General features: G+C 41.9%; 1 protein-coding gene across 6 annotated transcripts in view; it reads right to left on the reverse strand.

The window, feature by feature from the left end:
- Positions 1–968: 968 nt before the first annotated feature.
- The window catches only part of prdm10 (PR domain containing 10), a 22,075-nt gene continuing 1,271 nt past the window's right edge, over positions 969–21,772 (reverse strand). For 4 of the 6 annotated variants that reach the window (XM_032505878.1, XM_032505877.1, XM_032505875.1 and 1 more), the window contains exons 2-24: positions 21,701–21,772; positions 20,578–20,739; positions 19,061–19,120; positions 18,859–18,963; positions 18,078–18,255; positions 15,171–15,412; positions 14,022–14,222; positions 12,562–12,634; positions 12,296–12,413; positions 12,094–12,211; positions 10,453–10,710; positions 8,796–8,807; positions 8,234–8,578; positions 6,802–6,957; positions 6,523–6,702; positions 6,330–6,440; positions 5,240–5,440; positions 4,962–5,105; positions 4,353–4,523; positions 3,155–3,292; positions 2,826–3,000; positions 2,283–2,380; positions 1,353–1,596 (exon numbers count right to left, since the gene is read on the reverse strand). The exon at positions 21,701–21,772 is cut by the window's right edge. In XM_032505878.1, coding sequence (XP_032361769.1) covers positions 1,408–1,596; positions 2,283–2,380; positions 2,826–3,000; positions 3,155–3,292; positions 4,353–4,523; positions 4,962–5,105; positions 5,240–5,440; positions 6,330–6,440; positions 6,523–6,702; positions 6,802–6,957; positions 8,234–8,578; positions 8,796–8,807; positions 10,453–10,710; positions 12,094–12,211; positions 12,296–12,413; positions 12,562–12,634; positions 14,022–14,222; positions 15,171–15,412; positions 18,078–18,255; positions 18,859–18,963; positions 19,061–19,120; positions 20,578–20,739; positions 21,701–21,772 — 3,507 coding nt within the window. In that variant the 3' untranslated portion in view covers positions 1,353–1,407. Of the gene's footprint in view, positions 1,597–2,282; positions 2,381–2,825; positions 3,001–3,154; positions 3,293–4,352; positions 4,524–4,961; positions 5,106–5,239; positions 5,441–6,329; positions 6,441–6,522; positions 6,703–6,801; positions 6,958–8,233; positions 8,579–8,795; positions 8,808–10,452; positions 10,711–12,093; positions 12,212–12,295; positions 12,414–12,561; positions 12,635–14,021; positions 14,223–15,170; positions 15,413–18,077; positions 18,256–18,858; positions 18,964–19,060; positions 19,121–20,577; positions 20,740–21,700 lie in introns of all 6 variants that reach the window. The other 2 variants (XM_032505879.1, XM_032505880.1) reach the window with 2 other exon arrangements.

Raw genomic sequence — 21,772 nt, forward strand, 5'->3', positions numbered from 1 at the left:
ATATATATATAATATATATATATACACACATACTGTATATATATATATATATATATATATATATAACACATATACATACATATACATATATATACATACATATATATATACACATATACATACATATACATATATATACATACATATATACACACACACACACACATACATATATATATACACACACACACACATATACATACATACATACATATATATATATACATATTATACACACACACACATATTTATATATATATATACACACCCCACACACACATACATATATATATACACACACACACACATATATACATACATACATACATATACTGACACCCAGAGCCCTTGGTAGCATTCAGTGAGTCTTGGAAGAGTGGAACTGATTGTTTACTTTTCAGAATTTAACTAAAATAAAAATAATAAAAAAAATAGAACAGGTGTTGTAGTTGTGCCAGTGGCAAACCAAAAGATTTAAATGAAAAAAAGAAAGAAAGAAAAAATAGATGTCCCAGACATTTCAAAAATGAAATAAACAGCATCAAATCATGAGTTATCTGCAACCATATGGTAACAAACAATATAACAGTTGGTGCTGGGCAGAAACACAACAAACTGTTATGGAAGGCCAACCACAGGACTTTTTAAACAGTATTTTGTACAGATTTTTCAGTTTTTTTATTTTATTCCATAAACAAAAACTATACTTTAAGAAATACGTAAAATGGGCACTCAAACCTTTATGAGGACAGAGAAACACAACTTTCCCACCGCTCCATTGGCTCACACAGTAAGACCTTAAAATGTATTGTCAGTTTACTCCTCAACGCAGTGGGCCGGGGTTCAACCCCAACCTTTGGCCCTCTGCTGCATATCATCCCCCCTTGTCATTCCACCAGCTGTCCTGTAAAATAAAAGGCCTAAAATTCCCAAAATATAATCTTAAAAAAAAAAAAAAAAAAGTATGCTGTCGTCCATACTTTCCAAGCGCTCACAGGAACCCTGTTTTTAATATCTTGTCCCTGGTTTTAGCAGCTTCAATGAAAATGTTTATCAGTGCTGTGTATTTAAAACAAGTGTTCAGCTTTTTGTCATATACATATGTATATATATATATATTCTGTTCAAAATCAAAACTCTGCATTTTTCTCTCTACTAACTTCATTTTCTCACAAAGTTCTGGAAGCATGACACTCAACAGCTCATTCAACATTTTAACACTTTACAGACACATAAAACTGTGCTGGTCTTCAACTCATCCCAGTTCCAGCGCTGTATGTACACAAGCCTGAGTCCATGTGCGTATGACTGGCTTTGTTCATGAATGTGCATACAAGCTGCTGAGGTAAGCATGCAGGGTCAGTCCGCGGGTCGGTGCCGGGTCCGCGGTGCTCATCGCTGTACACCTCAGGGTTTGGTGATGTGAACTTCACTAGTGCCGCTGCCGTTGGTGGTTGTGGTGATGATGTACTGCGTGGTGGCTTGCTGATTGGCCGGTTGCTGCTCCAGGTGCTCGGCGTGGGCCTGGGGGGCGCTCTGGGGACCAGTGGGTTTGGTATCCAGCTCGGTCTGACCCTCGGAGATCACGTAGTGTGCCTGCGGGACAGGAGTGAGAACGCCTTCAGTTCCACAAACAGGAGGTTCAGTTCATTACCGCAAGCCGCCATGTTTTATTGAGAATTTCTGCTCATTCCCTATGTGTTATGGTTACATAACCATTCATCGTTTTCAAATCGAAATTGGAAAGAATGCGATTAGCTAATCGTGAAGACCGCGATTAATCGAATGTTCAATATTTAGTTGAATGTTTGGTGTAACATTTGGTTTCACATGTTTTATTCTTCTTTTCATTGTTATATCTTCTGTTTTTTCATTAGCTAAATGATGGAATAATGTTACATATCATAGATTGTTTACAGAGATGTCCTATTTTCAGTGGATATGTCCTGAATAAACCCATGGTGTTTACCGGTAAATAGTCGTTTTGCTGCCTACAGGCTCATTAGAATCGAATTTGCCTTCTGGCTGTGGCAACACACCAAGAATCAAAACCGACACACCTCCGACGTTCTGTGTGTGTTGCGTCAAGTCACGGCAGTTTGCTGCTATGACGACCAGCCACAGCTTGTCTCACGCATGCACTAATTTGCAATGGAAAAAGGAGGACAGTGCACTGCGGTCGAGCAGGTACCATTAATGGAAAAACGCCATTAGATAAAGACACGGAATACATAATGCTGATGTAAACAAACACTGTCATCCAACGTGTAGCATTCACTCACCGTTTTCACCTGGTTGCTGTTGACTCCAGATACAGGTGTGCTGGCCTCAGCGATCACATACTGCGTGTGAGGTAGAGCCATCATCTGGATCTCAGACGCTGCCACAGTAAAAAGGTAATGTTACCCTGAGAGCCAGTCATCCAGTACAGATCCATCAACAAGATTGGGAATCGAGAACCGGTTCCAACTTGGAATCGAAAATGTGGTTTGGAATCCAATCATCGGTTCCAAATTAACATGGGCAAAATTTGGTTTCCGTAGCGACCACCAAACTTCAAGGTGCTTGTTGGGTTGCAGCCATGGAATACAGTAAGCGGCGCTCTATAGTGTGGCTTTATTTTACGTTGGAAAAGCCCAGTAAAACTGTGAACCACCATTGAATCAAAATAAATTGTTCATCTTGTCTTTGAAATTAACTCCACACATCAAAGAATTGAGAATCGGGATTGGAAAAGAACTGTTAAAATCAAAACAATGCCCATCCCTAACCATCAGAACATACAGAGTGTGACTGGTGGCTATGGGAGCATGTGTGTGACTCACAGTAGCCGCGGTAGTTCCAGTTCCCGGGTATGTATGCGTGCTGCACTGCCCCCTGCTGCTGCTGCTGCTGCTGGGTGCTGCTGCTCTGCAGGCTGTGGTTCTGGGCTAACGTCACGGGGGACAGCTGGGTGGGGCTCAGCTCCTGGCTGGGCTGCTGGGAGGAGGGGCTTAGAGGCTGACCGGCGACCACAAACCGAGTCAAGAGATATTAGTTTTCGGTTACCATCAAACTTAACATTATGGGGCATCCAACATGTGGTAGTACATGTTATTATGTGTGGTAAATTGTGTGATTATTCATCAATTCATTCAGAGGGTTGAGGGTTTACCTGAGTGGCACCCTGTCCAGTGCCTGAGGCCTCATTGACCTGGATGTGTTGGACCTGGATGGAGTGCTGGCTGTAGCCATGAGGGTCATGCAGCTGGCTCACGTCTACTGTCGGGTGCTGGGAATGTGGGGAGGAAGCCTGTGAAGCACAGAGGAAAAAACCTATGTGTTACGGTTTCTTAGGGCTGGGCAACATGTTGATATGTTATTGATATCATGATATGAGAATAGATAACGACTTAGATTTTGGATATCGATGTCTTTTCCTGCTTTTAAAAGGATGCATTACAGTAAAGTGATGTCATTTTCCTAACTTACCAGACTGTTCTATTATTTGCTTTTACCCACTTAGCCATTATATCCACATTACTGATGATTATTTATCTAAAATCTCATTGTGTAAATATTTTGTGAAAGCACCAGTTGTCGACCCCACAGTATCATCACAATATCGACATTGAGGTATTTGGTCAAAAATATCCTGATATTTGTTTTTTTACTATTTTACCTGCATACTACATTTAAAAAATATAGCAGGAAATAAAAAGGTTTAAATTAGTGCTGTCAAACAATTAAAATATTTAAAAGCAATTAGTCGCAAAACTGTCATAGTTAAAGCGCAATTAATGGCACATTTTTATCTACTCTAAATGTCCGCATAATATTTTCTCATTTTAATGCTCTTATCAACATGGAAAAGTGGATCGGCTTGCTTTGTGCAAATGTGTTTTTATTGAAAACAACACTGGCATATAGCCTACTGTAGTGTTCAATTTCACACTAACACTCACTTTTCATAGCGGCTGGTGGGTTATTTTAAATCCTACATATACATATAAAACATCATAGAAATAAAGGGGGCAATTCTTCACTAATTCCTTGAGCCAGCGGTGGCTCAGCCAAATTGTTTTGTCCAACAACCATCCCCAAACTAAAAGAAATTAAATTTACAACAATAGAAATTTATGCAGCTGGAAATAGGGAACCGATGGCATTTTTGCAACAACTCAACTTAAATTTGTATTTTGTATTTAGCTCTACATAAAACCTATTACTTTGAGTGTGTGGAGTTTGTACCAGGCAGCTCGCAGCTGTCAAAGAGTATAACTGTGACTGTCCAGCAGGAAGGTTTTGAAATGTTCAGTCAGATTTCCAGGGATAAAAAGAAATTAGATCCTAGATCAGATCCTGGATCTTACCGCGGCCACTTGCACCACCTGCAGCTGGATGTGTTGCGGCTGGGACAGGCTGCCTCCCGCCTGAGTCACGGGGATGTACTGGATCCTCTGGTAGTCTCCCTGCGCTGTGCGGTAGTCTGTGGTCAGGGTTTGAGAAAGCTCCGTCATGGCCTGGGTGAGCAAATCTGTAGTCTGTGGAGAAAATTAATCAGAAAGTTATTATATCTGGTGTATATTATTTAACCCTTTCTTCCTTACTTTCCTTACTACTGCTGCACTGAGTCCAGTTTTCTATAGTGACATTTACATGCTTTGTTCTTGGGAATCACCAGAGGCCCTACAATATGACATTATTGTGATTTTATAACATATTCCAGAAGGGAAAAAACTCAACTGCCCCATCTTGTAGACAGAAAAAGCAAATAATGTCATTATTCTAGTGCAAAAAAGTTATACTCATGTGTCATTTATATAATTAAAGATCAATACTCGGCCTTCGTGTATTGATAAAGTATTACCCCTACTATGCTGTATGAAGTTTTCCCCCACGTCTATTGCTCTTACCACTTTTTAGTTTATGCAATACTAATTTTCAGAAATCCACTTAACGTGATTGTAGCCCTTTCTTACCACAACAGCCTCGGCTGTAGTGCCGTCTGCGCTGATGACTGCAGGAGCACTGCTGATCACAGCTGCCGTCAGAGGCGCCTGGATGGTGTTTGCCAGTTGGGCAAACTCTGGATGCTTCTTCCTGATGTGCTGAACCATCTTAGTCTGAGATACAAGCGCATGGAAAGTTATCAGTTGGGGTCTGGGACTGTCCAGGAAGAGAATTGTGATTTACTGCAGACGCAGAGAGTTTCTCTGTATGGATATTTAGAATATATTTGACAGAGCTTTATACCCACCTTGCTGCTGTACTGTTTGGCACAGTGTGGGCAACAGACGGGTGCAGTGGCGATGGTGCCAGTCAGCTGTGTGTGCGTGCTCAACATGGGGTCAGGCTCACCAGGAGCAGCCGGACGCAACTTCCGGATGCTGGGAGGCAATTCTGCCCCGGGGTGGTTCTTCAGTATGTGTGCTTTCCTCTTACTGGCACTCTTGTACACCTGCACAGAGATTAAATCTGATCGTTTTAGTACAGGGTCATTTCCGTATTTTTCAACCTAGATCCTTTTTTCCCTATGCATTGGTGTGTAAGTGACTGATGTGACCAAACATCTTTGAAATTGGTCCAGTATGGAGCGAGAACACTGTAACCGGCGTTCACGTCATGAACCAGGCGCCAATGTAACCCTATAGGACCAATGCGCATTGCCAGTTTCCGTCCACTAAAAGTGCTTGTTTTGCAACTGACAGGCTCAGATTATTATTTTATAGTTAAAAATATATATTAAAGTTACTAACCTCATAAATCCTATTGTTTGGTAGAAAGTGATATTTCTACATAGCAAATAATTTACTAGTAAGTGTTGTAGAGTCCTAGAAAACCAACAGACCCAACAATCATGACATGCATGCTCCTCATTCTGTGTAACTGGACCTGCAATTTAAAGGGGCATGTTCAAAATAATAGCAGTGTTGCATTCAATGAGTGAGTTGATTGATTTTGTGAAGAAACAGGTGTCAATTATGGCCCATATTTATTATTTTTTTTAACATTTCACACTGAAATACAAAATACGTTGTCCCAGACATTGCTCTGAGGAACAGTGGACTTTGATTAAAAAGTTGATTGGAGAGGGAAAAACATATAAAAGGAGTGCAGAAACTTTTAGGCTGCTCAGCCAAAATGATTTAAAATGCCCTGAAATGGCATCCAAAGCCTGAAAAAACGGTCAGCTACCATTCAAATGGCAAAGGCTAAACCAATGATCAGCATGTCTGATTCAAAGCATAAGCATCCATGCAGAAATTACATAAATAAATAATAAAATAACAGCATGCCAAGCAGCCTCCAAACCTCACTGTACACATAAAAGGCGGGGGGAAACAAACCTTGTCACAGTACTGGCAGAAGTAGTCCCTGTTGGGCTTGATAATTGGCAGCGTGAGCTCAGGCACATCATCGATACGCATCTCTGGATGACGCTTGGACAGATGATTGACCTGGAACCAGTAAAATAAAGCAATGTGTATTGGAATTCAGTAGGAACAAAATGAAAAAAACTTTCTGCGAGTTGTTGCTCACCAGCATTCCTCTGCGTCTGAACCCCATCATGCACACTCGGCATTTGAACATGAAGCTCTCGAAGTCGGTGGTGGGCACCTTCAGTTTCAGGGTTTTGGAGCGGTGGATTCGGTCAGCCTTCTTGGCCTCTCTGTCAGGATTGTGCATGCGCTGCATGTGCTCCCGCAGCTTATCCTTCCTCTTGATGTCACAGGAAAATGACATGTCACATGAGAACTCACATCTTATTAACCAACACTGCCAACTGGTATCTTTCAATCATCCGTCTTTTCATCTTACCTTGAATTGTTTGCCACATGTTGAGCACAGGAAGTCCTTGCGGTCAGAGTGGCGCAACATGTGCAAACGCAGCTTGTCTGGCCGGCAGAAGGCCTTTTCACAGTTTGAGCACTGAAAGATCTTCTCTGAATGGAAGCAGCGTATATGCTTCTTTACCTAAGGAAGAGAACATTTTGCAGTCTGAGAACAGAGTAAAACAACCAAAGAAAACCTTCTCTCGACTGAAATTCGACTTATTCTACAACCATAACATCTGTATATTAACTAAATCCTCTAAAGATCACTGACTGTACTCTGACTTTTTAAAACCATTTTTAATGAAATTTGAGACCTATATTGCGACATTTAAGTACAAAGACATGTAGAGTCACAAAAGTAATTGCAAAGTACATATTCACATCACGATTCTCTGCCATAATTCTTTTTCTCACAAAGTGTAATGCGTATTACATATGACCCATGAAAAAACAAAACAAATTGGCAGTACCCAAGGTAGATTTTTTTGGCACCTATTGCACATTGCTCATCACCACATGCCTGTAAACAGAGGCTTCAATGAAGAGAAGGGAGAGCATCGCAGAGCTTTGGAGCACTTTAAAACCTATTTTATACAGTCTATGTTTAAAACTCACAGAAGAAAAGTAGTAGCATTTGTGATGCAGTCGGCTCTTAAAATTAAATGAGAATCAAAGTCATAAAAAAAAACACAAAAAAACATGGTTATTTAAAAATGAAATTGTGATTAGGGTAAATCGAGATTGCAATTTTAACGATCAATTGTGCAGGCCTAACGTACGGCAAATTATATTTGGACTATGGGAAGAAAGAACTACAACACCAACAGAGGCAGTGTTGCATGGACGTAGGAAAAGTAAGTCGTGTATCAAATCATTTAAGACCTAGAACACAACACTTCAGCAAATTGAAGACTTTTAAAGGCCTAACATTTGGAATTTCTGACTTTTAAAAAGACCCTGTGGAACCCTGGTATTCACACAATGCTACATACAGCAGCAGCGTGACCAGGGGCTGAGCGTCACTGAAGAATTATCAACTTTAATGAAAAAGCTGCGCTGGACACCGTCACTTTCTACCCAGCCATCCAATCACAGTGACTCCACAATTACCTTAAAGACCAATCGTCGCCTCTTATTTAATTTAATAAATCTCATTCTCCTTCTTTGCTTTTGTGAGCTTAATGTGAGTAAGCATATTTACGTACATATCTGAACCCCGAGAGTTGACTGCATCTGAGACGCATGGGGGGCGGCCAGAGCGAGGTCTCCGCACCGCACTTGGGTTGGGGTTCTATGGGATTTTTACTTGACAAATTAAGACCACAGACAACCTCCGTAACTATTCCAAATGACTAAAGGTCACCAGGTAATACTTATCCTGTACAAATAGTGATTATGAGACATTCATCACTAACCTGGATGAAGTCCGTAAATGTCTTCTTGCAGGAAGGACAGGTGAAGCAGCCCTCCACAGCATGCACCCCTACGTGGTCTTTGAGCAGGTCCAGCCTTTCAAAGGTTTCTGGGCACAAGAGACAAGAGTAGGAGCGGTTCTCCGTGTGCACCAGTAGGTGGTCCTCCAGGGCTGAGTCACTCATGAAGGTCTTGCTGCAAATGTGGCAGGAAAAGGCGTAGGCGTCGCGGCCGTGGACCCGCAGGTGCTGCTCCAGCTTGTCTTTGTCCCGGAAGGCCTTGCCACAGTGGGTGCATTTAAAAGGACGGAAGCTCTTCCTGATGAAAAGGTGCTGCAGCGCTGCATTCTGCCATGGAAAAGAGAGACAGAGGAACTGCTGTCAGAAAACCCCCAGCAGTGTTGACTGACATGGATCTGTTGAAACATGGGGAGAGGGTGATGGATGCAATGGAGTGTGCGGGAGGGGGCATGTCCTGAAATGTCACATCAACATTAACACCATGGAAAATGACAGAATCTTTGAACCAAATGTATTCCTCTGCCATCCTCAAGGTCCTACCCACCTGTACATCCATCTGTGAGGGGAGCACGCATTGAGGAAGAGAGACACACTGTTGTAAAGCAAATCATGGCCACTATGACACCAAAAAAACAAAACGAACTCAAACACTGTTGCATTTCTGTAGAGGTGTGACGATATTAAAAATGTAAAATGTCAAAGTGTGACGAGATTTCTCTGTTAAAGTTGTCTCGCGGCAATATCAGCACACAAGTGCAGAGCAACAGCTAGCATGACGCAACTTGGCTTTGACCTCGAAATTAACATAGAAGATTCCCTCCCCCCCCCCCTCCTCCCGCCCATTCTCCAAAGTTGACTCTGAACTTTTGCAGAGCAGCAGCGGAGTTGCATGTAAAACCCAGCGTTAAAACAAAGAGAGAAGAGGTGTTTAATGTTCTATCTGTCTTTATCAAAATGAAAGTCAGGAGGCCAACTTTACTTTTAAAGCTATAGTGCGCAGTTTTTGTCGCCCCCATGAGGAATTCTAAGTAATGACAGCAACAACACTGTCGTGTAGGAAATTATCTTCATTGGCGCTTCTGCGTCACCATTCTGTAAAACATAGTCATACTGAGAAGTACAGAGAGAGCTGTGTGGAGCCTGGGAGTTTTAATTAGCTTTGCAGCAAATCATTTGGCAATGGCTTGAATGTAAAGGTCGTTCATTAATATCAAAAAGTTACTCACTAAAGCTTTAATGATGATATCAAAGGAAGAGAAATGTTCTCCGCTCATCTTGAAATGGTCATAAATCAACACTAGAGTAGCTACGTCCTTGCTTACTGCTGCAATCAAGAAAATGCAGAGGAGGAAATAGAAAATGATTCTCTGTTCCACAGAATCATCTGTGTGAGTGTTGGATGGTTATTTGTTTGTGCGCTAGAACGTAATCACCGCGAGAAAATCGTCTTTTCAACTGCAGGAGACACAGTCGTGGACATGCTCATATTCATGTCCATACCTTAGGCTGAGTGGATTGATCATGCTTGAAGAAAACAATTTGGTTGGTCTCTCTTTGCACTTTGATTATTCCTAGAGTACTACTTTGATTATGGTTTGCACTTCAAAAAAATAAGACCTGTGGTCATTCATTTTTGTTATTTTTACTGTTTTTATTTTTAATTGGCGGAAACTAAAGTAGTTGGGCTAGAAGGTCACACACAGCTTCAAGTAGAATTTAGAAGCTTTCGCTGCAGTTATTAGGTCTGATGAGGCTATGCATAAGTTATACAGGAGAGAAGCCAGTGAATTGAGTCTATGGCAAAACCTTTCAGTGCTCCTTTTTCATTTGGTGGGTGGGCTTGTGAGATGGCTAGGGTGGTTTGACTGATCTACAAGTGAAAAGAGGGAAGGACCTGAGTTTTCTGGAAGAAGCTTTGTGTATGCTGTTATTTTGTTGAATGGTGTTGAATATTGTAGTTGTGTCATCTTTTCTTGGTTTTTGTTTGGCTGGGTGGTGATGACGAAGAGTGGGGGGTAATGTTCATATTGCGAGTTGTATGTTTTGAATGAAATATTGAAAAAATAATTTCAAAAATTGTTATATCCTAAAGAAATATTGTTAAAATCTCATCTAGTTCTTGTGAACCCAATCTCGTGTATGATCTCGTAAGCCGAGTGTCTCGTCACACCCCTACGTCTCAGCGACCGCAGCAGTCTTACCCGGATCCTCTTGGCACGGCGCATGTCCTGAGATGTGAGGTGGCTGTCTGAAGGGCTGCTGTGTGCAGGGTCCTCCTTTAGTGGGACCGACAGGGCCGTGTTGGAGGACGGGGTGACCGACTCTGGCTCTGGTTCTCCTGCAGGGGGTAGAAGCTGGCCCTCGGCCCCGGCCTCCACCTCCATCTCCACCACCTTCATCCCGTTCTGAGCTCCCTCCACTTGCTCCTCCAGCGCCTTCTCTGTCAGTTCCATAATCTCCTGATTCAAAAAGGTAAATAAAAAAGGTCAGTCACAATTTTTCCAAGCCAGGTCAACTAATCACTTAATCCAGTGATCCAGTACAACAAGTGTACCCTAGGGCAGGGGTCTTCAACGTTTTCCAGGCCAAGGAACCCCAAACTGATGGCAAGATGGAGCGGGGACCTCCTAATTATATATATTGTATAAAATTGTGTTATATCAAACTGGTCCTATAGTGCCATGTGTGCATTGATGACTGAAAGACATCTTCTGCCTCCATTTATCTGTTTACTACAGTGTGTTGAATTCATGTTAATGTGTATTTAAAGACATTTCAATTAGTGGAAAAAATTGCAGGGGGGGGGGGGGAATATAAAAAAAAGTCTAATCAACCAAAACTTTCGCAACCCCCATGCAGTACCTCCGCGGACCCCCTAGGGGTCGTGGACCCCCTGTTGAAGACCCCTGCCCTAGGGAATACTTCTGCAGAGGGTATGCAGACAGATCTTAGTTCAACTAAAACAACATATTATGATTTGATTGGAAGAAAATATCCCCCTAATAACATGAAGTCAACTGTAACATCTGAACACCACATGTTGCAGTTATGTAACAATGTAAAAAACTAGTTAGCAAGTGAAAGCAGATGAAATAACTAGCTATAAGTAACAATTAAACTTGAAAAAATGTTTATCCAAAGCAATGGACAAAGGGTTTAAAAAGAAGCCAACAACTGAAATAGTTATTAAAAAGTAATGGCTTAAAGTAAAGTTGATAGACATTTAGCTTCACTCCCAGTAGTAGTAGCCTAGAAGGCTACGTATGTTCTTACATACATAAGAAAACACAATTTAAATTGACGAAGGGGTATGCAAGTTCGTCTGACAGGGCTGTGGGGGGGCCTCAGAGCAAAAAGGTTGGGAACCAGTGGATTAAACAACACAGCACATATTAAGCGTGATTTGTGCTTCTGCAGAGGCTCCATTCAGATCTTTCTCCATAGACTACGTAAGTGGCCCGATTTATTTGTACTTCTTTAAGAGAATAGAAGGGCCGGCCTGTGTGTGTGTGTGTGTGTGTGTGTGTGTGTGTGTGTGTGTGTGTTGTAGAGCGAGTGTGAGAGTGACGGTGATTAGCTTCGGAGCGAGTGGCGAGTCTAGAGTCATAGTGAGGGAAACAAAGTGTCTCCCCTGGGCTTTCTGACCACTGTGGGAAATCCGTAGCAGGAGAAGTTAACCCTCTCCTTGATTTCATGTTGCTTATGGAGAAGGAGAACCAGGAAATGAGTCGGGGGGGAAATGCAAAACAACCAAGCCATGGCCGAGCGACGTGCAGTTAAATTTTTCCAAAGGTGTCACAGTGTCGATTTAACACAGAATCCTAAACAAATGTGTCCCTTACTGTCTTGTCCCCACCGGCGTCTACGGGTGCATCCAAGCGTATAAATTTAGGGGGCCGCCCCGGTCTTCTTCCTGTCCCAAATCTCCTCCTGCCTCTGCCTCGCCCCCGGCCTCTGGATCTGAAAGACACAGTGGATGGGTCATTTGGATTTTAATGTGACAAGAAAAGGAAAGACAAAATGGAAAATATGGTAAGTTTTTACCTGGTAACAGAGTGTACTTTGTCGTCATGCATGTTGAGATGTTGCTGCAGCTGTTCAGAGCTCACAAAGCGGCGGTTACACTCATAGCAAGGCCAGTTCTTCTCCTGCTCCCGGAGCACTGAGGGAATCCGAATCAGAAACGGTTTCAACAAGGAACAATACAAAGTGAGGAGGAGGACCTAGTACGGTTGGGATTTGTAATGGGACACATCACACCACAGCAGGGCTGAGACATGTGTTGATATTAAGCGAAGTACGGGACTAACCTTTTTTCTCTTCTTCTGTAACATCGTGGATCTTCTGATTGACAAATTCTGCATATGATGCCGCATACCACACCTTCAGAAGGAAATGTAAAATAAATTACACAAATGACTACAGCCAACTCAGATTTCCTTTATTTACTGGGATTGGGATTTCCCTTTTCAGCTCTGGCTTGTCTCCGCCACCTCCTGAGAAACATATCTGGGCAGAAATGTTACAGAAAGATCCTATCTTAACTGTTTTTGGTAACCATGGTAGGAAAAAAAAAGCCATTACAGGTGAACACGTCAATGTTCCCATCCTTAAGTATGTAGGAAAAGTGTATTACACAAGCATCCTACTCTTTTTTCTGCTAGGTTTGTGGCTCTCTCAACCGACTGCAATAAAAGGTCAATACATCTCTTGGCAATCTCTTTTACACAATCAATGTTTCTTAACATTATATTATAGCTTAATATATCCATATTTAACATACTGCAATATGGTATAGGCCAGTGCATTTCATACGCATCTGTCCAAAATATTGTTTCTAGAAAAAAAGTTGATTAGATTAGCAACCTTCTCAAAAGCTGTTACACCAAGCGCACCACTCTTTTTTAAGTTGCAGTTATTGACTATTTTTTGACACTGACATTCTTCAGACCTGTATAGTTGTGTTAAAAACAAAATAGAAATTAAACAGATTTGACCTGATGGTTTTAGATACTATATTACCACAACAGCCAGCTAAGTGACACATGTCTCTATATATGGATGGAGGGGGTAAGCATTTTTTATTTTACTATCTCTTTTTCTACCATGGGCTAACTGGTCATCAGACATACATTTAAATGCCCTCTGTAAGTAGACAACATTAAATGGCAATGCTGTCACCTGCTGATAGGGGTAGTGCATTACATCTTGACCCACTTTCACTTAACTGTGACGTCAATCACAGCTCCGTGATCTGCGTAACGACAGTGCAGTGGAACGTTAAACAGAGCAACAGTAATAATTTAATATACCATCGTTACTGAGAATAAATTACATTCTCGGTTATATTTGCACTGAATTACACAGTCAATAAACAGAAACATAACTCTTGCAGCGCACGTGAACAGATGCGCAATATTAGCTCACACATAAAATAGCACCCTCATGAATTAGCCTACTGTTGCTAATGCTGCATTCACTTCGCGGCTATAACATCACTAATCAAGTTTGCGAGATACCCTCCCCCCCATATCTATCTTTATAGTTAGCTGAGTTTACCCAAAAAAGGGCGATGAAGCACCAAAACAACTAATACTAATAGTACTTTAAAGAAGTGGTAGCATTGGATGGGAAGGATAACTTGGAGTTGGAAGGGGTGTGTCGCGATTCTGCGCCTTCTCCCACCGCGGCAAAGGTCCGTGGATCTGAGTGTTGCCATTTCGGTTTCATATCATATACTGTTGAAGCAGGAGAAATGACCAACACAAACCTTGAGCTCTTGTTTGGGTTGGATGTTCTTGATGGTTGTGTAAAATATCTCCGAGCCGTACTGGTAGGCCACCAGGTTCTGCTCCAGGTGGTTCTGAGCCGGTCGCACAAACATCATCCAGTTACAGCTGTCCTCGTCAGAAAGGTCCAGCCACGTGTCATCAGACTTCTCTCCATCTTTCTCCGCATCCAGCATGCACAGCTAAGACAACCAGCAGAAATCTGGTTAGAAACCAAACCGGAAAAGTGAAACCTTTGACTGCACTTCCTAACATTTCCCTTAGTTCTCAATTACCCAACTTAACCTAAAGCTGTAAACTCCTTTTTTGTTTCTTTGTTAGGACACTATTATAACAAATGTTGCCCTCTTTGCTTCTGGGTGTTTGTATTGCAATTCTTTCACAACTCTGATTACTTTATTTCTAACTACACTAAAATGAAAAGGGAGACAAAGACAATTAGGATTTTGAAGTATTGTCACTTCCTGCAGCCAAGAAGTATCCCTACCCAGTATCAGAACGTCAAATTTAACAAGCAGGTCTTCACTTAATAGAGAAGATGGTAGGAGATGGGTGTTTGTATTACATTAACATTTTAGTCAGTGGTGGAAGAAGTATTCAGATCTACTATTACCACACTGTACAAATACTCTGTTAAAAGTGAAAGTCCTGCATTAAAATAATACAGAAAATGTACTTCAAGTATTCAAAGAAAAAGTACTTAATGAATAAAAATCCTCCCATTTTAGAAAGTGTAAAGGATCCAAACAGTTGTGTGTTTAATGGTCTAATCATCTCAGCTGGACTTGTAGGCCCTTATATTGTTGGCTAGTTATTTATGATAAAACATCAGATTTGATAAACTACATGTGTTTTGTTGGCAAAACTCCTAATGTGTAAAGTAACAAGTAACTAAAGCTGTCAGATGAATGTAGTGGAGTAAAAAGTACAATATTTCTCTCTAAAATGTAATGGAGTAGAAGTAGAAAGTGGCATGAAAAGAAAAGACCCAAGTTAAGCAAAGTACCTCAACATTTGTACTTAAGTACAGTACTCGAGTATATGTACTCAATTACATTCCACCACTGCATTTTACCCAGTGCAGCGTAACACAGAACCCTAACTCAATAGCAATCAGATGGCTAAATTACTTTGAGATGAATGTAGTGGTCCTGCATTTCACTCTGAGGAACCAGGGGTCCCTCCACAGGACCAAACTGTGTGCGCTTAGGGATGCGTCTCTTGGAGAACACCCCGCCCAGGAAGCGATCGATGTAGAGGACCAGAGGCAGACTGGCCCGGGCCTTGGACATGACGGGCCGGTTGGGGATGGGGTGCAGAGGGCCGTGCTTCAGACACACAGACGGGTTGGCAATGTTACACTCCTCACACCCTAAGAGAGATCAATGAGACACAAATTACCACCGAAGACACTGTATTAAAATAAAGAAGAATGTTCAGCTCAAAAAAGTGTCCACAGCCACAGGACAAGACATCTGTGGTTTTAATGGGCTGCAATTCTATTCTGCATTCATTTTTTATTTGACAGATTTGTGACTTGACTTGAAAGCAAATTAGAACACAAATTGCTTATCAAGAAAAACATGTACTGTATGTATTTAGAAATGCATTAAAATACTACTGTCAGGTCAATGCCAAATCAGTGGGCGGAGTGTCATCGATTAGACCATCATTACACAGTCACGACTCAAGATACTCAGCGGCCTGTTCTACATGAGTGGCTCGTGACAGACCAGGCGGCTTTGTTACAACTACCACGTCACTGACAGAACGGGATGTAATTAATAATTTACCGCTTTACAGTTAACCAACAATAAGAATTTTGCCAGTAACTAAACTTCCTCCACAGCACTGTGAAGGGTGAAAAACATGCTCTGGTTTTTTGGCTTTTTTTTTTTTTAAACCAATCACAATCCTCTTGGTCGACGCAACGCGCCGGACGGAGCACCGGTGCCGCTGTAAAACAGCCTCGGGAAGGAACTTGTTTTGGTGAAACATGTACGTTCGAAGGTTGTTTTAGTTGTGCAACAGAAAACAGAAAACTCAGATTGGACAGATAGTTTAGCTTGTTGTCTGGATTTACCCTGCAGAGATCTGAGGTACAGTTCACCATAGTCCTCAGAAATCCACCGGAGTTTAGAACTCCACCACAAAGAAAGAGGAATGTTGTAGATATAGACTAGTTAACAGTGTGAAACAATATTATTAAAACTAAAATAAAAAAATCCTATTTAAAAATAACTATTTTTGTATTGTAAAGGAAAACTGTTAATTAACATGCATAGTTGTGTTTTAAGCTATTTCTTTTTGCTCGTAGCTCTGAGCTGGACGGAGCTCACCGCAGACAGCTACGTGACACATGCCTCTATGGCGTTTTTCCACTGCTGGTAACAGCTCGACTCGACTCGCCACGACTCGCCTCTACTCGACTCGACGCATTCTACGTCCGTTTTCCATTGCAGATTGAGTAGCGCCTCAGCGTGGCTGGTCACCATAGCTACGCGTGATGATGTAATTTTCAACGCGACTCACAACAGCACGTCGCATACTCGCCGCAGCAAGAAGAAATGTTTTGCGTCAAAAGAAGCTGAAGGAAGCAACAAAAACTGCCGCTGAAAAAAAACGGGAGTTTGGGAATTCCGACGGAGTTCAGACGTCGACATGACGGTTGTTCGCCGACAGAAAAGGGTAAGTTAAGTTTTCCTGGTAACGTTAGCTAACATTTGCATGTGTTAGGGGCCCCGGTCAGTATTTACTACACGCTATATGAAGTACATGAACTTTAGCAACCACGATTACACACCAAAATACGTATGCTGTTTACTGTTTGTGTTTCAGAGCATTCACGCTTTGCAAAATCGCCGCCGCAGACCGTCTGGTGGGCGTTCAATGTTCTGACCTGCTGGGCTTTGTATAATCTTTATGAGAATCACGGAGAGGCTTATGACAACGACTGGGATGCATCTGGGCCAGCAGAGCCAGGGGGGGGCACTGTCACAGGGTGCAGAGGAAGAAGACCGGAATGTACGGGATGGTTTGATGCGCTACTTGAAAAGCTAAATAAAAACTTTTCTTTGATATGTTGTCTTGTTTTTTTTTGAGTAACAGTGTGCAATATTGGAAATGACATAAAACCCCTAATAGCCCTTAATATTGAACAGTTGAGAAGTGAGAATAGTGCAGAGAATAGATAATCTGTCGGTGTCTGGCTAGATTTTTTTTTATTTTTTTTTATTTTTTTTTTAAATGTCCCGTTTGTTCTGGACACACACTCCGCACTCTTGTTTGCAACACGCGGTGATCCGACCAACCAGCAGTCTGCAGGTTTCCACGTCACCTTTTGGTATCGCCTCGGCTCGCTTGGAACCTCGACTGAGGTAGGACTAAAAAAAGTACCTGGTAGCAGGTCCCAGGGACTTTTTTTTGTAACGGAAAACCAAAAATGGCGAGTAGAGTCGAGGCGAGTCGAGTAGATACCACGCAGTGGAAAACCGCCAATATATCGATAAGGACCGGCACGGTCAAATCTGCCATCCTACACAGAGTATGCCAGGCAGACACACAGCTGGCAAACTAGCAGGCGAATTCGGTGGAGACGGGCTCAGACATACATGGCACGTGCCGCTGTGGACTTGTTTTGGTCGCACAAGTGGTTCCAGCAAAGTGGCTGCATGTGTTCAAGACATTGCACGGAACATTGTGGCAGTGCGACCCGTACAAGTCCACAGCTGTCCACAGAAGGTGAAAAGTATGTCCGAGCCTCCTGGACGAGTGAACTGGGACTTTGTTGCCTGGTTTTTGGTTAACGCTTGGGTGGCTTGTGGCAAGGAGGTGGAGTGGTCGCCCCTCAACCGCAAGAGTTCAATCCCAGGCTCCTCCGGCCATATGTCAAAGAGTCCCTGAGAAAGACATTGTACTTTGTCTGCATGTGACAAATTAAGAATAAAATTTGGATTGTTAACGGTTCGGTTGATGGTTAAAAAGGGTCAGCTATCCGTCAGAAATGTATTAATTTACAATTTAGCATCCCTACTTACAGAGGCTGTGAGGGTTGAAGGACTGAGGCTGACGAGGTTCCCAGTCATCCAGCTCAGAATCTTCATCCTCATCTTCGTCAGAATCATCTGTGGAGTCTGTGGCCCCGAGGGGACTGCTGGGGGGGTCCGCCATTTCAGCCATGGAGGAGGGGAGCGAATTGGACACAGACAGGTGCTCCTGTGTGTGTTTGATCATTGCAAAGGTTGAAGGGTGTTCTGTTTATCTTGAAGTTAGACACACTCACAAGTTCTCATTTTCAGGCTCGTTCACATGTAACAATGCAATAAAAATGTAATGTACTGTATAAACTTAAAATAAAATCCAAATCTCTGAATGCTCACCTGTGAGATTTCTGAAGATTATTTTTGTGTATCCTATATCCCATGCCATTAGGGTTGCAACAATAAACCAGTTTCACGGCATGATATGAAAATTGACGGTTGTTATGTGGTTTACATTTGCTTATCTAGCGTATTAAAAAGTGTACTTTAAAAAAAAAAAATGAAAAGTTACAATGACCCTTAAAGTAATGAAAACCAAAAAACAGTGATGTATTCCGGGATGGTTATCATACCGTGAAAATGTCATACCATTGCAAGCCTACATGCCATTATACTGTATCTGCACTACAAATATCTCAATGCAAGTTACATATGAACTGCACAGAGTCCACTTACCTGAGGGACAACACAATGTTTTTGCTATGACTGTGGGTTCAGATGAGAGCAGACACATACCATTCACTTGTTTGGTAAGGTAAACAACACAAAGTGTCCTCACCTGGGAAACTGTCTCCAGGATAGCTTGGGGAGCCTCTGCTACATTACTGAGAACATGTAGATTGGCAGCATTCATGTTCTGTCCACTGGGCAGCAGAACTGTGACCTATGAATGAGATTACATTGCTTTAAAGTAACAAAAAATATTTAAAAAAAAAAAAAAATGACATGACAGGTTACAGTAGCCTACATGGTAAATTTACCTGTTGCGTTGTACCATCCTGCTGAATGTAAGCCACTTGTGGCTGATCAGCAAATACAGTCTGAAAGAAATACAGAGCTGTGAGCATAACGTGCAGGGCCGAGTGCATGCATACATACTAATTCCTGTGTACTCTGAACATTTGAAGAAAGAACGTGAAAATATATTAAAAGGTCCTGTGACATGCTGGTTTATGGATGCTTTTATATAGACCTTAGTGGTGCTTTAATACTGTATCTGAAGTCTCTTTTATATAGACTTAAGTGGTCCCCTAATACTGTATCTGAAGTCTTTTTTATATAGACCTTAGTGGTCCCCTAATACTGTATCTGAAGTCTCTTTTATATAGACCTTAGTGGTCCCCTAATACTGTATCTGAAGTCTCTTTTATATAGACTTAAGTGGTCCCCTAATACTGTATCTGAAGTCTCTTTTATATAGACTTAAGTGGTCCCCTAATACTGTATCTGAAGTCTCTCTTTTATATAGACCTTAATGGTCCCCTAATACTGTATCTGAAGTCTCTTTTATATAAACCTTAGTGGTCCCCTAATACTGTATCTGAAGTCCCTTGGTGCAGAATTACAGCCACTAGAGCCAGTCCCACAATGAGCTTTTCTTAGTATGTGCCATTTCTGTGTCCGTAGCTTTAAATGCTATTGGGGGGGTGGCCTTGACTACCTGCCATGCTTCCCTTGTTTGCAGGCCATGATGTCTCTCTCTCTCTCTCTCTCTCTTTCTCATGGCTGGGCCAAAATCACTAGGCGGGCAAAACACAGAAAGGGGCGGTAACCTATCCCCTTATGACGTCATAAGAGGAAGATTCGATATTGGCCAATCTGACCCACTATTTCCACCAACTGTGTAACGGCTGCGGAGTCATTAGGTTTCCATTAAAGTCGATGTGTATTTTCACAGACCGCGGAACGGTTGCGTTACAACTCCGTCCCAGCTCCGGCTATCCCCAGCCCTCCGGAGCAGATAGGCAGAGCTTCTATTTTTGCCGGAGGCCGTAGAGCTCCGCAGCTGTTCAGCACAATTCAGATTGTGCGGGACAGGAAAGCAAGCACAGAAACAAAATAAAAGCTCTGCTTTATTTTCAAAATAAAATACACAGTGCTCACTGCGCTACACTTTGAAAACACAGCGCGGATTTGTTTCCTCTCTTCTTGTCTGGATGGAAACAAACTGTTGGTTTTGGGGTTCTATCTTACGTGAACTTGCGAAAAAGGCAGAGACGGATACCCAGGGCTTGGTTAACACCTATCGCCATTTCTAGACACTGGGGGACCATAGGCAGGCTGGGGGAACGCATATTAATGTTAAAAAATAAAACTCAAAGTGAAATTTTCATGCCTTGGGACCTTTAAACTCTTGAAAGGGTTTTATCAAATATTACAAACAGGGTCAAGCTTACCTTACCATAAAAGCCAGCACAACACAACACAACACTATGGTTCTTCCCATCAATGTTTGATGTTCATGTGTCACGTAAGTTCTTAAAAGATCCGTTCTTACCTGAGTGCCATCTGCAGGATGGATGTAAACCAGCGTGTGCTCTGCCGACTCTACAGAGGTGTAGGAGTTCCCGTCTGCTGTATAAACCACCTGCTGCTGTCCTCGCTCCGCCTGATCGCCACTGTACACTATCTGGGCCACTGTGCCGCCTTCAAAATGCACCTGCAATAAATGTGATCAAGACACACAGGCTTTGAGCCACCTGCAGCAGCATCATCATCATCATCATCATCATCACACTTTCTGAGTGGGACTCGCCCCCCATAAATCCTACATCAACATAGTATGTGTGGGTGAAATGATTATGCATTTTTGTCCTTCTGAAGTCCTTTTAACCCTTGTGTTGTCCTCGGGTCAAAGTGGCCCGTTTCAAAGTGTTTTACATCAGAAATGTTAGATTACTTTCAACCAAATTGCCCAAAAATAATATGGATGGTTCCTTACGTTCTTCAGGTAACATTGATAACTTTGATTTGGGGTATTTTATTTAATCTTATAGCATTTGAGTTCTTTTTTCTTTTTTTTTTAAATGGTTTCCAAACAGTATCCGGACTAAACTTTGACATCTACCCATCTGTGATCCACTCAACATCCTCTGATCTTAACTATTAGTCAAAATCACTCATGGTTCTGCCTTTTTAACTAAAAACATATGTATAATTTGATGAGGGAATGAGGTTTGTTGAACATGAATTCCAAGAATAAGTGTAAAACCTGTTATTAAACCAGCTCAGGTTTTTTTTTTTTTTTAAAGTGCCAAAAGCTGGGAAAAGTGAGAAATAAATCAGAAAAAAATGACAAAAACATGGGAAAAGCACAAATCAAATTCAATTTTGATCTGGAAGGACGAGTTAATGGTTAACTGGATGACAACACGTGGGTTAAAGAGTAAGGAACCACTACTTGGATAATGCCACTATTCTCTGTTAGCTATAATTATAAAAGTAGAATTTTGGAGGTTTAGCAGCAACTAGAAGCAGTTTACAGAAGACAGTATCTGGTGAGTGTGTTTGAAAGACAAATCTTGAGATGCTTAAAACGTCCTCCGATGCATGCAAATGTACTGCATCCTTCTCTATTGCTTATGATGACTCTAATACAGCACTTCATGGACTGTTCAGACCTGTGTGCCGTTGTCTGAATCATTGTTAGATGTCTGACTCCACACAGCGGATGGCTCCTGTTTGGTCTCCAT

This window comes from Etheostoma spectabile, chromosome 3, assembly GCF_008692095.1.
Source record: "Etheostoma spectabile isolate EspeVRDwgs_2016 chromosome 3, UIUC_Espe_1.0, whole genome shotgun sequence".
Taxonomy (NCBI): Eukaryota; Metazoa; Chordata; class Actinopteri; order Perciformes; family Percidae; genus Etheostoma; species Etheostoma spectabile.